Source organism: Borostomias antarcticus (assembly GCF_949987555.1).
Source record: "Borostomias antarcticus genome assembly, chromosome: 24".
Lineage (NCBI taxonomy): Eukaryota > Metazoa > Chordata > Actinopteri > Stomiiformes > Stomiidae > Borostomias > Borostomias antarcticus.
In genome coordinates this window covers 8560401-8574712 of record NC_140257.1, presented here as the reverse complement: position 1 = coordinate 8574712, position 14312 = coordinate 8560401, and the positions used below count along the sequence as shown (strand labels likewise).

Below are 14312 nucleotides of genomic sequence, written 5' to 3'. Positions count from 1 at the left end.
ATACACAACTATTTTATTTATTTATTTTGACTTAAAACTACTACACTTTAATTGCTAATTGTTTATTAAATGTTGACATGTGTCTCATCTTTAAACATATACTGTAATAGAATACTGGCACATTTGTACCTACATTTTTAGACTGAGTCCAAATTTGCAGGAGCAAAACTGGTCAAATTGAAGCATGCTTACCGTAATACTCAGAATACTGTGCATTGGTAGAATAATACTGATTACATAAAACATTTCACAGGTGCTTATCATTGCAGTAATGATGCTTCACACATAATTCAAAGTTCTTTCCCTATTATAGTGTATTTTTGGACTCCGATTTGACAATTTTTTCTCGAAGAAAATCGAGTACAGTATCTTAAAGGACAATGCTAGTTTTTGACAACCTGGACCTTATTTACAACATATTATAAGACGTTTGACTCACCGAGATCACTTTGGTGTAGTTCGGAGGCCGGTAGAAGAAATTTAAAATCCAGCGCGAGCCAGTATATCCATGTAATGGCGGTGGTCAGGGCAACGAGAATGCAGCTTCTAAAAATCTATTTTCTGCCGCGAAACGGTTGTTTTCATCAATCTGTCTTGATGAATCGCTAGTTGTGCTTACATAGAGAGCATAGGCATGTTGTGGTATTTCACATGCCTCTGTAATATGATCTTTAGAAACGTCGTTAGACACGAAATAGCTTCCTCACTTGCTTCAGCACGCATGCGCACAGCGTGCTGGAGCAACGATTGCGCGCTGTGCGCATTAGTGCTGGAGCAAGTGAGGAAGTTATTTCGTTTCAAAAGACGTTTCTAAAGATCATGGCATGTGAAAACCACAACAGTTATGCTCTATGTAAGCACAACTAGCGATTCATCAAGACAGATTGCTGAAAACAACCGTTTCGCGGCAGAAAATAGATTTTTAGAAGCTGCATTCTCGTTGCCCCGACCACCGCCATTACATGGATATACTGGCTCACGCTGGATTTTAAATTTCTTCTACCGGCCTCCGAACTACACCAAAGTGATCTTGGTGAGTCAAACGTCTTATAATATGTCGTAAATAAGGTTCAGGTTGTCAAAAACGGGCATTGTCCTTTAAGTAATTTGCTAAAAAACCTTACATATAAGATATTACTTGTTTATGGGGAGTTGTGTCCCTTTCTATCCAATGGTCTTATTTATGAACAATATTTAAGATTGTTCAGGGCATCCTCTAAGCACAAAAAAACACCCGTGGAATTAGATTCTTACATACATGTATCTCAAAAAAATATGCTCAACTTGACATGTCAGTTCACGGAAGGTGACGATTAGTGTAGCGCAAACAAATTCCCTTTCTAAAACAATAAAATCCTGCTTTAGTGAGTTTGACATAACCGTTAGCGTTCTACTAACCGTTGTGAAGTTTTGCTAACCCCGGCTTGGTGGAAGATGCGTGTTTGCAGTGAAAAACAACATGCCAACACAGAAAGGTAAAGTATGGCTTTAGTTGCTATGTGCATGGCTATCTAACATTTACCACATATTTTGCTAATAATGGTTTATAACTGAATGAATACTGACAATAACAAAAGCCCCTCCCCTCTCTGTTTTCATTCCAAGATGGCAGACATAGCCAGGCAAATCAGAGTTTCAGAAGCCTCTCATGAGGAAGATGACCTGCCTCTTCCTCCACCTCCCCCTGTACCACCCCAACCCCTCTACTATGAAGAGTCTCCAACCAGCCAATCCCCCCTCCCTGTGCCTCCCCCCAAAGAATCCTTCTCAACATTCTACCAACAGCGACAAAAGAGTGAGCTGAAGAGGCTCTTTAAACACATTCACCCAGACTTGAAAGGAAACCTCAACGATGCTGTTGATGATGAGCTGGTTGAGGCCCTGCAGTGCGAAACTGCGGCAGATGCAGGGTATCAAGGTGAGGTACAATCCATGAGGTGGTTTTTTGAGAACTGGTCCCTGGACAACATTGGGGACGTCCCCCATACAACCAAGAAGCTGCTGGAGGAGGAGCACTTACAAGGTGGAGACGTCAGGGGCACCTCCTCCATGTTTGAGCTTTGCCAGAGTGACAGCATCCAACAAGGCTCAAGAGCTGAAAGGCAAATGTCTGTCAGAGGTGATGTCAGAACATCTACATGGTTGTTTGAGACCAAGCCCTTTGATGCCCTGAATCAGCTCAACTCAGAAGATGGTGAACTGGTGGAGGCAGTCCTGAAGGATCCTATCCACAGAGGAGATGTCAGAGGGGCCCGACTGCTCTTTGAATCCAAACCACTGGATGCCTTAGGACACTGCTGCTCCATTGAAGACCAGAACCTCCTCACGCTGAAGTCTGAGCTCCAGGAGCAGAAAGGAGATGTGCAGAAGACTATTAAGCTCTTCCAGACAGAGCCCTGCTGTGCAATTAGAGACAACAGTGGGAACATGCATGAGATTAAGTCAATCTGTCGGGAGGAAATCAAGAGCAGCAATACCAATACTGCACGCTGGCTCTTTGAAACCCAGCCTCTAGATGTCATCAACAAAGACACCTCGGGTGTGAAGATTATTCGAGGGATATCATTGGAAGAAGTGCAGAAAGGAGGAGTTGATAGAAAGAAGTGGATGTTTGAGACTCAACCATTTCACACCATCCGCGAGGGTATTGAGGAAAACAGGTTCCAGGGGACAGTGGATGACTTCGTGGGAGAGGCCGATGTTGAGAACAAACGGAAGCTCTTTGAGACACAGCCTCTGGCTGCACTGAAGGGGGAGACAACTTCACCAGCCCAGGAAAAGGAAGATATTCTTGGAGGAAATGTCAAAACTTCTTTGTGGCTGTTTGAAACTCAACCTGTGGTGACTCTGGCGGATAGCTATGAAGTTGGGCGTCTGAAGAAAGTTTCGCTCTCTGTAGATGAACAAGGCGAGGTAAAAGGCAAAAAGCACATGTTTGAGAACTACAATGTCAGACAAGAAACCATAGTCAGAGACCTTGAAATTGAAAAGGGGGATGTCAAATCTTTCAAACATCTCTTTGAAACTATTCCTCTTGGCAACATCACCCAATCTGAGGAAGAGATGAATGGAACGAAGGAAAATGACATCACTGCAGGGAATGTGAAAGGCAATAGAGCGTTGTTTGAAACGACACCCTTGTACGCCATAAAAGACTGCTCAGGAAATTTCCATGAGGTCACAACAGTTAGCCGAGAAGAGTCCATCAAAGGAAATGTCCAGAACTGCAAATGGATGTTTGAAACGAAGCCTCTTGACCAATTTGAGGAGGGAAAAGGGAGCGTTGAGGTTATCAAAGGGATCACCAGACAGGAGGACATAACTGGAGATGTGAAGATGGCAAAGTGGCTTTTCGAGACTCAAACACTAGACTGTATCCATTCTAAATTCAACGAAAATTCATCGGTGCAACAGGAAGAGTCTCAAAAAGGTGATGTCAAGACATGCAAGTGGTTATTTGAGACACAACCTATGGACATTTTGTATGACAAAGCAGACAAGATCCAAGATAAAGAAGCCATTGAAAATACCAATGTTAAGTCATTCACTTGGCTCTTTGAATCACAGCCTCTGAGTAGCATCAAAGACAGTAATGAGCATAGTCTGAAATTATGTAACACCATTCAGGATGATGCAAAGGCTGAGGTTGGAGTGAAAACAGTGAAGCATCTTTTTGAAACAGAGACTTTAGACAGAATAAGGAAGGTCACAGACACAGAACAGGATGTGAAATATGTCAGCCAGGTAAATGTTCAGTCCGGTGATGTCTCTCGGGTCAAGGAAATCTTTGAATCCAAGTCCCTCGATGACATAGGTACTGAGGCCGTAAGCATTGAGGGCCAGGATGAAAACATTCAGAGGGGATCTGTTCACAAATTCACCTGGCTTTTTGAGAACCGGCCCATCAACATGATAAACGACAAAGAACAAAATGGTACCGGAATGCAGTGTGTCACTGATGTCGAGGGTGGCGATGTTCACAACAAGAAGTTCATATTCGAAACATTCTCCCTGGACAAGATCCAAGATAAGACTCCTCTTGACGATTCATCTCTATCTGTGGAAAAATGTGAGAGCAATGTTGACGTCAAGTCCAGCACCATGCTGTTTGAGTCTCAGCCACTGTACGCCATCAGAGACAAGGAAGGACAGTTCCACGAAGTCACAACAGTGAAGAAGGAGGAAGTGATGAGTGGGGATGTGAGAGGAGCTCGGTGGATGTTTGAGACAAAGCCCCTGGATGCCATCAACGCAGAAAAGGATGTTTATGTGATCCGTGCAGTCACCCAAGAGGACGTCCTGAAGGGTGATGTCAAATCAGCCAGATGGAAGTTTGAGACACAGCCTTTGGACTCTCTCGCAGATAAGGAAGAGCTTTTAGTCAAAGCTGTAGAGGACTTTGGAAAACACAATGTTCAGCTCAACAAACAGCTCTTTGAATCTGAGCAGTCAGCTCAGAAGAAGTATGTTAGGATGGTTAGTGTCACCGATGTCCAGCAAGGTGATGTGAGAACGTCAACCTGGCTCTTTGAAAACCAGCCCATCGACAGCCTGAAGGGAGAAGCAGAGGAGCAGGGTCCAGTAAAAACAGTACACAGAGAAGACAACCAGAAAGGAGAAGTGAAACGCTGCACTTGGCTATTTGAATCACAGCCATTAGACAAGATCAAGGAGGCTGATGACACCTCAGCACATGTTGTTGAGGAGAACATACCAAAAGCAGATGTGAAGAGCACAACCTGGCTGTTTGAGACTACACCACTTGACCAGATCACAGTTGGTAGTGTGGCTGACTCTCTCTCCCGCCTTTCAAAATTGCAATTCATTAGCTCAAGTGGCATCATTATAGAGGCAAACGAGATTAAAAATGTTTACATGGCAAAATACCAGTTCATTAGCGAAGACAATGTCCAAATTCAGAAAGAGGAGAAGGTGGAAGGGAACCTCAAGAACATCATGTTACAGTTGTTATACAAACCAACCTTGAAGCCACAGATTACCCTTCTAACGGAGGTTGAACAGGATCAAGTTAACACCAAAGTGTTAGAACTTCCAGCTAATCAGCCAGCGTCAACTATCAACCTAGAACGAGATCAAAGAATAAAAAACATTGCCCAGATGATTGAAGGTATGCTAGTTCAAAGAAAGTCTCTGAAGAAAGGAATTGTGATGCAGGAGTCGGCTGGGGGCCAAGCAGAGATGACCGTGTATTCACTCGTCTGTCCCAGTGAAACCAGATCGGAGACTCAAGACATCACCAGGGGAGATGTGAGGTCCACTATTGGGAACCTTCTGGCCACTGCTAATAATCAGAGAACACCTGCTTCATGTAGGCCAGATGAAATAGAGAAAGGGAATGTTAACTTGTACAGGGATTGCATCGAGAAAGGAGATCTTCAAACCCTGAAAAGTCTCCAAATTGAGCCAGCAGAAAGTGAGGAGGTTGAACTCGCAGTAAAAGAACAGATCGAAATTGTGCAGGGGGATGTGAGGGAGGCAAAGAGAAACCTCTATCAGCAAAAGGAGCAAGTGGAGAGAACCATTTCAGATGTTTTGCCAGGAGATGTTAAGAACGCCAAAAAAATATTCACCTCGGAAGGCTCCTTTGACCTTGGTGTTGAACATTGTATTCCAAAAGAAAACATAATCCGTGGAGATATCTCATCAGCCAAGCAACAACTTGGACAAGCAGTGAAGCAGTCTATTATGGTGGAAAAGGAGGAAATTGTGGCCGGTGACATCAAAGCAACGCTGCAGTCATTAGAGCGGGCAAAGCAACAGAGCCTGCTCATGGAGCGTGAGGTCATCACGCCAGGAACCATCTATGACATGGATTTATCCACACAAGGTCCTGAAACAGAGAGCAACCCATCACAAACCTTCAAAGAGGAAATAGTATCTGGAGATGTGAAGGCGGCTAAACAGTCCCTTGAGATGGCAAAGAACCAAAGCATGCGGGTAGAACGTGAAACAATTGTTCCCGGTAAAATTTACAACGTGAATGTCTCATCACAAGAGAAAAGCTCCTCAACAGCAGAGCGGTCAACATCGTCATCCACCTCCAGATGTCAGCGGATTACCACGACTTTTCGAAAGGTCAGTGACACAGAGAGAGATCAGGGAACTCATGAGCCAAATGAGACTTGCCAAAAGGGAGAAATGCCAAGAGGTGCAGACATAGTAAATACTTGTAAGGCCACACAGCCAGCAGTCTCCGGCATACCACCCCATTCATTTGTAATATCAGAGTATGATGTTGAAAAAACTAATGAAGAGACAGAAGCAGAGTTTGTGAGAGGAGATGTGAAGGCTGCTATTAGGTCTCTACAGAATGCCGCAACAGAGCAAAGGCTCCTAGACAAAGAAGATATTGTAAGAGGTAACTTGCAGTTGGCACTGCAATCTCTTGAGAAGTCTAGTGTAAATGTGTCCAAAGGGGACTTCAAAACGGCAATGATATCCTTTAATTCAGGGAAGGCTTACTCAGGGAACAGTAAGAAAATGGATTCTGAGACTGTGCACAAACAGGGTGTTGTAGTATCTATGCCCCCATTTGACACTGAATTGTCTCCTTCGGTTTCAGTAACTTATGGAGAACGGCCTGCCATCACATCACTGAATTCAGCTCCAGTCACTCTAAGAAACATTAAGGAAAATTCAACCTCACCGGAAGACCCAAGACCACCTCCACTTCCCCCTAAAACAAGTGAAAAACCACAAAGCCAGAAGCCAGCCCTACCACCCAAACCACAGCGTTCAAAACCAACATCCACTGGTACAGCAAAGAATATCACTCCTCTTTCAAAAGCTCTATGTCCTCTCAAAGACAAACCACAAACACCTGTAATACCCCCTAAAATGGAACAAGAAAAGAAATCATCTCCTCCTCCCCTTCCACATAAACCATCGGCAGATAAGAAAGAATACACCCAGGATTTACCACACAAAGGGAATTCACAAGAAATAAGCAATCTAAAAAACACCAATAGAGCAATACAAGACTCACCTCAAATCACCAGAATCAATGACACTCAGGCTCAAGATGCAAATACACTTCAGGTAACTGACGAAAATGGACAGGGGAAAGTGTTAGAACATACAGAGGAAACACTGTTGTGCCAAGCAACAGAAATTGACAAGAGCCCAGGCAATACACATTGCAATGAGAATGTTATGGATAGAAATGTGATTAAGAAAATTAATGCAGCAGAGGAGATCAGAATGTGCATGCAGAGTTATGGAGAAGAATCTAGCAGTAAACATGAAATTAATATGGGCTTTCAGGCTGCTCTCGAAAACTTTGGTGGGAAAGAGAAGAACAATGCCTCTGTTTTGCCACAAAAAATTAATGTGGTTAAAGAAACTATCAGCCAAGAAAAACAGCTTAACAAATCAACAATTCACCAGGAGAAATCTAACTGCAGTACGCATCAGCAAAAACCTCCACTCTCCAATGTCACAGTAAAAAAAAATCCCACAATCCAAAATAGCACTGGTGGTGAGGAACATGAAAAACCTGAGGACAAAGTTGTGTTGAGAAAGAAGAAAGCAAAGAAGGAAACAGAGGATGAGCGAATGCAGAGGTTGTCTGTCCACAAAGAAGAAATCATGAGGGGAAATGTGAAGGCTGCAATGGAGATCTTTGAAAATCTTAGGAAACGCGAAGAACTCAAGACAATCCTGTTCCAGGTTCAAGAGATTGAGGGGGAGACCAGCAATGTAGACGTTAGTTCCTTGAAAACCTTATTTGAAAATGTCCCTGCTTGGTTAGTCACTCCATGTAAAAATACAAAGCAAAGTCATTCAAAAGGGGAAAAAAAGGTGGAAGAAGAGTCACTAAGTAATGAGATGGAAAATGGGTCCTCAGTCGACGCTGCATTTGGAGACCTGGAAAAGGCAAGCAAAGACATATTGAATTTGAAAGAACAAACATTGGCAAAACTTATCGATATAGAGGAGGTGATAAGGAAGGCCTTGTATTCTGTCTCCAACTTGAAATCTGAGGCTGATATTGCAGGGTTATCAGGACTTTTTGATGAATCATTGAAGACCGAGCAAAGTTGTCCCGCTATCAACAACATCAGGAAAATTAGCATTGTATCCAGCAAAGCTAAAACAGAACAAGTGAAAGAGACATCAGAGGCAAAAATTAAAACAAGTCCAGGTCCATCAAAGATATCATCCACCCCTGTTAAACAATGCATGAGCACGCCATCCTCCCCATCATTCATCTCCATTCACTCTGCTGCCAGGAAGCCTGCAGAACAGCCAACGCCACCTAAATGCTCAACATTCAAGCCAAAAACAGAGGGGTGTCCTCCAAGCAGCCATGAGGTGAATGGTGATCTGGGCCAATCCACTGGCTCTGCAGAGTCCTCCAACCACTTCTACAGTCCAGCAAGTCCAAGACGCAAGGTCAGCGTACTGGAGGTACAAACTGTCCCAGAAGCTGCCGCAGGAATAATCGGCACAAAAACTGTCAGTGAAAAGTACGAAGAGACAGATTGCTTTGGAAACACATTTGTCTCCTCCACAACTTCCACTTTCGTCACAAAGCAGTCTGAGACTAAAGCACCCTCATTGTTTGAAGTCGCTAGTCCACCTCGATATGAAGTAATGACATCCCCTTTAATGCGAAGGTCTGGACACCCCTTTTCAGAAAGTGCTCAGTCCAACGCTAAAGAGAGAGGAACCGTTTTTGTAACATTTGGTCAACAAAAGGCTGGAAAACGTTAAAATGTTACATTTTGTGTTGTATAAGATGACAATTATTTGCTTTTTGTTTTGATGTAACACCAATTAGTGTTTGCCAAAATTACTATTTTGTGAATTATGTCATATGAATATATCATTCTCGAACAATCAGTTCTATATAATGATACAAAGACATTTAATGGCATACATTTTAAAGATGTTTATGATGTTTCTTATGACCATTTTTTACTGTAACCACCACCAAAATGCATTTACAAAGATTTTGGAATATGTTTGCTATATATTTTCTGTTGTGTAAATTATCAAATAAATGTCCTACTGTTTGTGATTGACATTTTATTTCTCTTATTTTCATTGATAGTACTTATATAGAACAAACTAAAATGTTTTATTAAAGATCAGTGAACACATTTCTTGATACATCATCATTGTAAAGTTATAAGTTAATTTTATCTGAGAAATGTAACATTACAAGATGTTGACACAAATCACTGAGCGCATACAGTACTTCATGTACAGTGCCATCTCTAATCTAGACACTCAATCTCAATTTCAGAGTAGTATACTATCACGATAGAAATATCATTAAGCTTTTTCACATCACAGTTTCAGTCACCTGCAAAAGAGATGTGTTCTGCCTGCTTGACACCTGTCTACCCGATGGAGAAAATGGTGGCCAATAAACTTATCCTGCACTACAACTGTTTCTGCTGTAAGCATTGTAAAAAGAAGCTCAGGTGAGTGTTTTGGTCATACAGTGCATTAGCAATCTACCAATCATTTAAATATGTTGTGCCATTAATTTTACCATAGCAGGAGACCTGCAACCACTATTGGCAGTGACACAGATTAATCCAATGTATTCACATTTCAATCTATTCACATCTGATGACGAATAATGGTAAAAGAATAATAATTGATTTACTAATGAAATCAAATATTACCCTTGGATTGTGCAAAGAACTTAACAAATGTATGTTTTGATCTACTTTATTGCAGCCTCCAGAACTGCTCTGCTCTTTATGGAGAGTTCTATTGTGTCTTTCACTACCAACAGCTGTTTAAAAGGAAGGGAAATTATGATGAGGGATTTGGCCACACACAACACAAAGACCGCTGGCTCCGAAAGACCAAGGAAACTGAGACAGATGCCAAGATGACCCAGAAACCCTCGAAAGCCAATTTGATGGTGGTGGATGGCTCAGTAGAGACATCTGCAGCAGGCATTTTCACTCCAATGTCACAAAAAGAATCTGTGAGTAGCGGTAGTCCTGATAACAGGAACAAGCTAAAAGTGAGTTGGCCTCCAGAGAAAAAGGGACCAGGAGGTAGCCCAGCACTGCAGGTTAATGCTCTGACATGGAGCCAAAATGTGTCCATCACTGACCAAAAAGCCAAAGAAAAGTCATGGAGGAGTCCAATTTCAGAAAACCACATAAACATATCAAAGAGAAAACAGGCTGAAATCATAGAGAAAAGGGAGAAAATATCCTCCACTCCCTCAGGTTATACAATGCAGGAGCAATCAAACACAGCTTTGTTAGACTCACCGAAGACATTTCTTTCAGAGAAATCCAGACCATGGAGCGTTTCATCCAAAAGAGCACTTTTCCAAGACACATCAGAAACTGTGGTTGATTCCTCATCATCTCGTAAAATAGCTGGAAAGTCATTTGCCACCACTAAACAGAAAACTGATAACATTTGCCTGATGCCACTTTCAACAAAGAAAACCAACTCTCCAAGTAAAGCTAAAAAGTCGGTCCGGTTTGCAGAAAATATTGATGCTGAAGATCGATCACCCTCCCAATTGAGTGTAGGTGCAGAAAATGGAAATCAAACTGAAGAGCAGCAAACAGGTGATGCTTCCCTTGTGGGGATAGACGACAGTAAAACAATTAACAAGGATACTTTCTCTTTTAAAGAAGGGGCAAATGAGGTTCAAAGTGAGGTGACCCTAAATCCATATGAATATGATTGTCATGAGAGAACAGATGGTCTGGGTACAGAACAGCGTGATGTACCAAAAGCATTTACTACAGGTATGGGTGTCAATCAAGTGAAACCACAGCCAGATATTCCAGCAGAGGTCAGCGCAGACAATGAGAGTCTGAATAGACACATAAGTAGGCCAGCTGAATCCCAAGTTGTCCAAGAAATTGATCATGTAAGTTATGGGGAGAAGACAGTGAGTCAGTCAGAGCCACCTGAGAAACTAGGATATATTGGAGCAGGAAATTCAGACTCAGTAGATCTAACAATAGGGGGAGGTCAGACAGAACCTGAACGTAAAGGGGAGAAAACTCTTTCAAGTAATGGAAATGAAAATAATGATCCTGTAAAAAGGAGAGAGAGCCCTGATGGTCAGCGGAAGAGTGTAGAGAGATCCAACTCTCTGAAAGGCAAACCGAATGAGAAGACCCCAGTAAAAAGGGGATCCTGGTCAAAGGGGAAGAGCCCGTTATCCAAACTTTTTACATCTGGTGGAAATGAAAAAAACAACACAGTGGAACCTACAGACAAGAAGAAACCAGACCCCAAACCCAGGGGCATCTTGGGAAAACTGTTCCAGTCATCAGAAGAGAAAGACTCAAAGAAGGCCCAGACAAAGTCAAATGTGCAAGATGAAATACAACGGACAGAAAGAAAAGAGAAAGCTGTTGAAGGGGTAAATAGTGAAGGAATTAAGAAAGAAAAAGGTGATGACACATCTGAACACCTACCTCTGGAACAGACAAAGGATGTTGGCAAGGTCATTGAAAACCCATTTGCTGCCCACCCCAATCCATCCACAGTCCCCTCAACACTTGAATCTTCAGTTGATTTTACTGACCTCACAGATGACATTTTAACCCTTAAAGATTCTAATGTGTCAGCCTATGGGACAATTGTTACCATTAGGCCGACTGGTGATCCATTTGCAAATCCTGAACCATCTTTTCAGAGTAGTGAAGTTGAAAGCCTTTCTATTATAGATTCAGGCATGTTGGTCTCTAATAGCACCCTTTCTAGTCCTAAGGTTGTCACTGAACCAAAGGTCACAGATTCTGACAAGGTACCTGAGGATTTAACAGTTTTTGTAACAGCAAGCGGGGGTGATGCCATTTTGGGAACCAGTCCTAATGAGACTGCAGGTGAAATATTCAGAGATGATTTCAATTTTAGACCTGCTGAGCCATTGTCTGCACAGGCGGATACAGATAACCCCTTAGATCAGTCAAATGAAATGTTTGGTTCACCAGAGCAAGGAGAAAAAAACATTGGGAATGCAGAAATGCTTTTTAATCTGGGTGAGGACATTCTGCAGTATCCCGTTAATCTGGTTAACCTACCACAACCCCAGGATGAGATGACAGTGAATGTCTTTGGTGACACAACAGCAATGCTTTCTCAATGTCTTGACTTTCTCTCTGCCGATGCCCCTGCTGTTTCCCTTGGCATGCACAACGCTCAAACTGAATCAACAGAGGCTCACGATGAACTTGGAATCAATGTCTCCGATCAAGCTGCCACAAGGCAGGATGAGATAGAACATGGAAGGAATTTCAATATGGACTTTGATATATTCAGCTCAGAGGCCAATATACCTTCTCAGCAACCTGCCGCCACTGATTGTGGCCATGATGGTCCAAATGCCTTTTCTGACCCTAAAGTCTCTATGTTCCCTGATGACATCTTTGGGATGAGTGATAACTTGACCAGTGGAGATGCTTCCACAGAACAGCCCAGTCAAGCCACCTCCAACACCTTTGAAGACTTTCTGGGTTTGGGCAGTACACCAATGATGCCCCATGCAGTTCAGAGTGGCCTTTTCCCTGATGATATACTCCATGATAAAGAATCCATAACAATGTCACCCATACCTCCAAGTGATCCAAGTCCATTCTTGGAGGACTTTTTGGAACCTAGCTTCAGTAGTGCTACAGCAGCAACAGCAAATGTGAACAATGACAATAGCTGGATGGATGACTTGCTAGGGTAATTATGTCAGTGATTATCTTCTTCCAGTGTTCTGACCGATTTAGAACTTTTCCAAATCATAATGTGTTTTTCATCTATTTGCCTCAAGACCTTATGTTTTCCTCCACACAAGGGATTTGAACATATACAATTGCTGATCCCCACTTTCATTTAATTTTGAGTGGTTTAGTCAACTTTGTCACACCTGTGGTGTTCTTGGTGTACTATGACATAAGAAATGAATGTGTTGTGTTAAGTTGCTTATTAGGGTTTGCAGCCATATTTGGCCAGTCTGTTTTAACTGCTCTTATATTAACACAAAACCCATAAATCAGCACCAAATTTTGTTAAACATTTTTCATGCCCCTAGAGACATGAAAAAAATATTGGTGATTATTTATGGTTTTCTGTTATTATAAGAGCAGTTAAAACAGACCAGACACATTTGGCCCCAGACACTATAATAAGGGAGTATAGCAACAAACAGAAGAATGTGACTATTTAAGTAATGTAGAGGAACAGGTTTTAATTTGTATTTTGATACCAAATACGTTGTTTCAATATAATCAGAATGTACCATGTGAATTTCCAAACACATTTTCATCAGTCAAATATCTTTTTTCAATGTACCCTAACATTTTAAATGTTTAACTGTAGCACATATTGTATAAAATCATCTTTTGATTCAGCCCATAGTTGATCAGGTTGTATTAAAAAATGCTAAATAGAAATGTACAAACAGCACGAGAAAAAAAACTATATTCTAATTAATAGTGCATGATTCCTCATGACTTGCAAGTTGACATCACAAGTACTCTACACTTCACAAGTATTCTACAGCACTTCGCAAGTATTCTAGCACTTTTCAATCAATCATTTCTGTTACCTGAGAGAGAAATATCAATTAATTTGGGTTTAGGAGCACTAATCATTACACTACACCTCTGAAATTGTCTTTATCAACAAACAGTTAATTAATGTATTCAAAGTTGGTGAAATTGGAGTACTCTGAATATTCTCCTGTGAAATAATATTATATGTCATTATATATTATCTCCTAAACTATAATTTCAAGATTTTCCTAAAGAGGAGATAAACAGTATATTCAAACAATGCACAAAATGGTGCAAAACAGATATTTCACAACTTTTTTTGTTCTTTCCCCTCTATTCCAGGTGATTTTTTGCTTATTGTCTTGCATTGTATAGGGCCCTGTACTGTATATCTAAAGTGAGTTTCAGCCAATTGCATTTACAATAGTCAGTTTACAATCAGAAATATGTCTGTATTAAAGTATTTGAAGAAAAATTGTAACAGTTGTAAAATGTATTGCACTATTGTACATTTCTCTGCTCCTGAAAATCTCTTGTGCGAGCCATCGGCGTGAGCTGTGAGTTTGAGACTTTGTTCTAAATTTCTGTATTTCAGGGCAGCATTTCTGGGCAGCACGAGTTACTTGACTAGTTGAACACAGTAATTCCTCACAAAATCATCCTATCTGTAATTGATTTGGGTTTAGGAACAGCCAGCCCCAAGACATACACTACCCCTCTCAATCTGTCTTTAACATACTTTACAGTACTGTCCAAAAGTTCAAAATTCTTCACTAAAACCATCAGTTGGATTGCCTATATTGA

The 14312-nt window shown here is 41.5% G+C and overlaps 2 protein-coding genes across 2 annotated transcripts; both read left to right on the top strand.

The window, feature by feature from the left end:
* Positions 1-1605: 1605 nt before the first annotated feature.
* xirp1 (xin actin binding repeat containing 1) lies at positions 1606-7067 on the top strand (the record flags this gene model as incomplete). Its single annotated transcript, XM_084458203.1, has 2 exons — positions 1606-6775; positions 7060-7067. 2 exons carry the CDS (start codon positions 1606-1608, stop codon positions 7065-7067), a joined length of 5178 nt encoding a protein of 1725 aa, XP_084314329.1.
* A 154-nt stretch (positions 7068-7221) lies between these two features.
* On the top strand, positions 7222-11628 carry LOC311325488 (xin actin-binding repeat-containing protein 1-like; the record flags this gene model as incomplete). The annotated part of the gene is made up of 4 exons (XM_084458202.1): positions 7222-8700; positions 9322-9452; positions 9715-9919; positions 11617-11628. 4 exons carry the CDS (start codon positions 7222-7224, stop codon positions 11626-11628), a joined length of 1827 nt encoding a protein of 608 aa, XP_084314328.1.
* Between the last annotated feature and the right edge of the window lie 2684 nt (positions 11629-14312).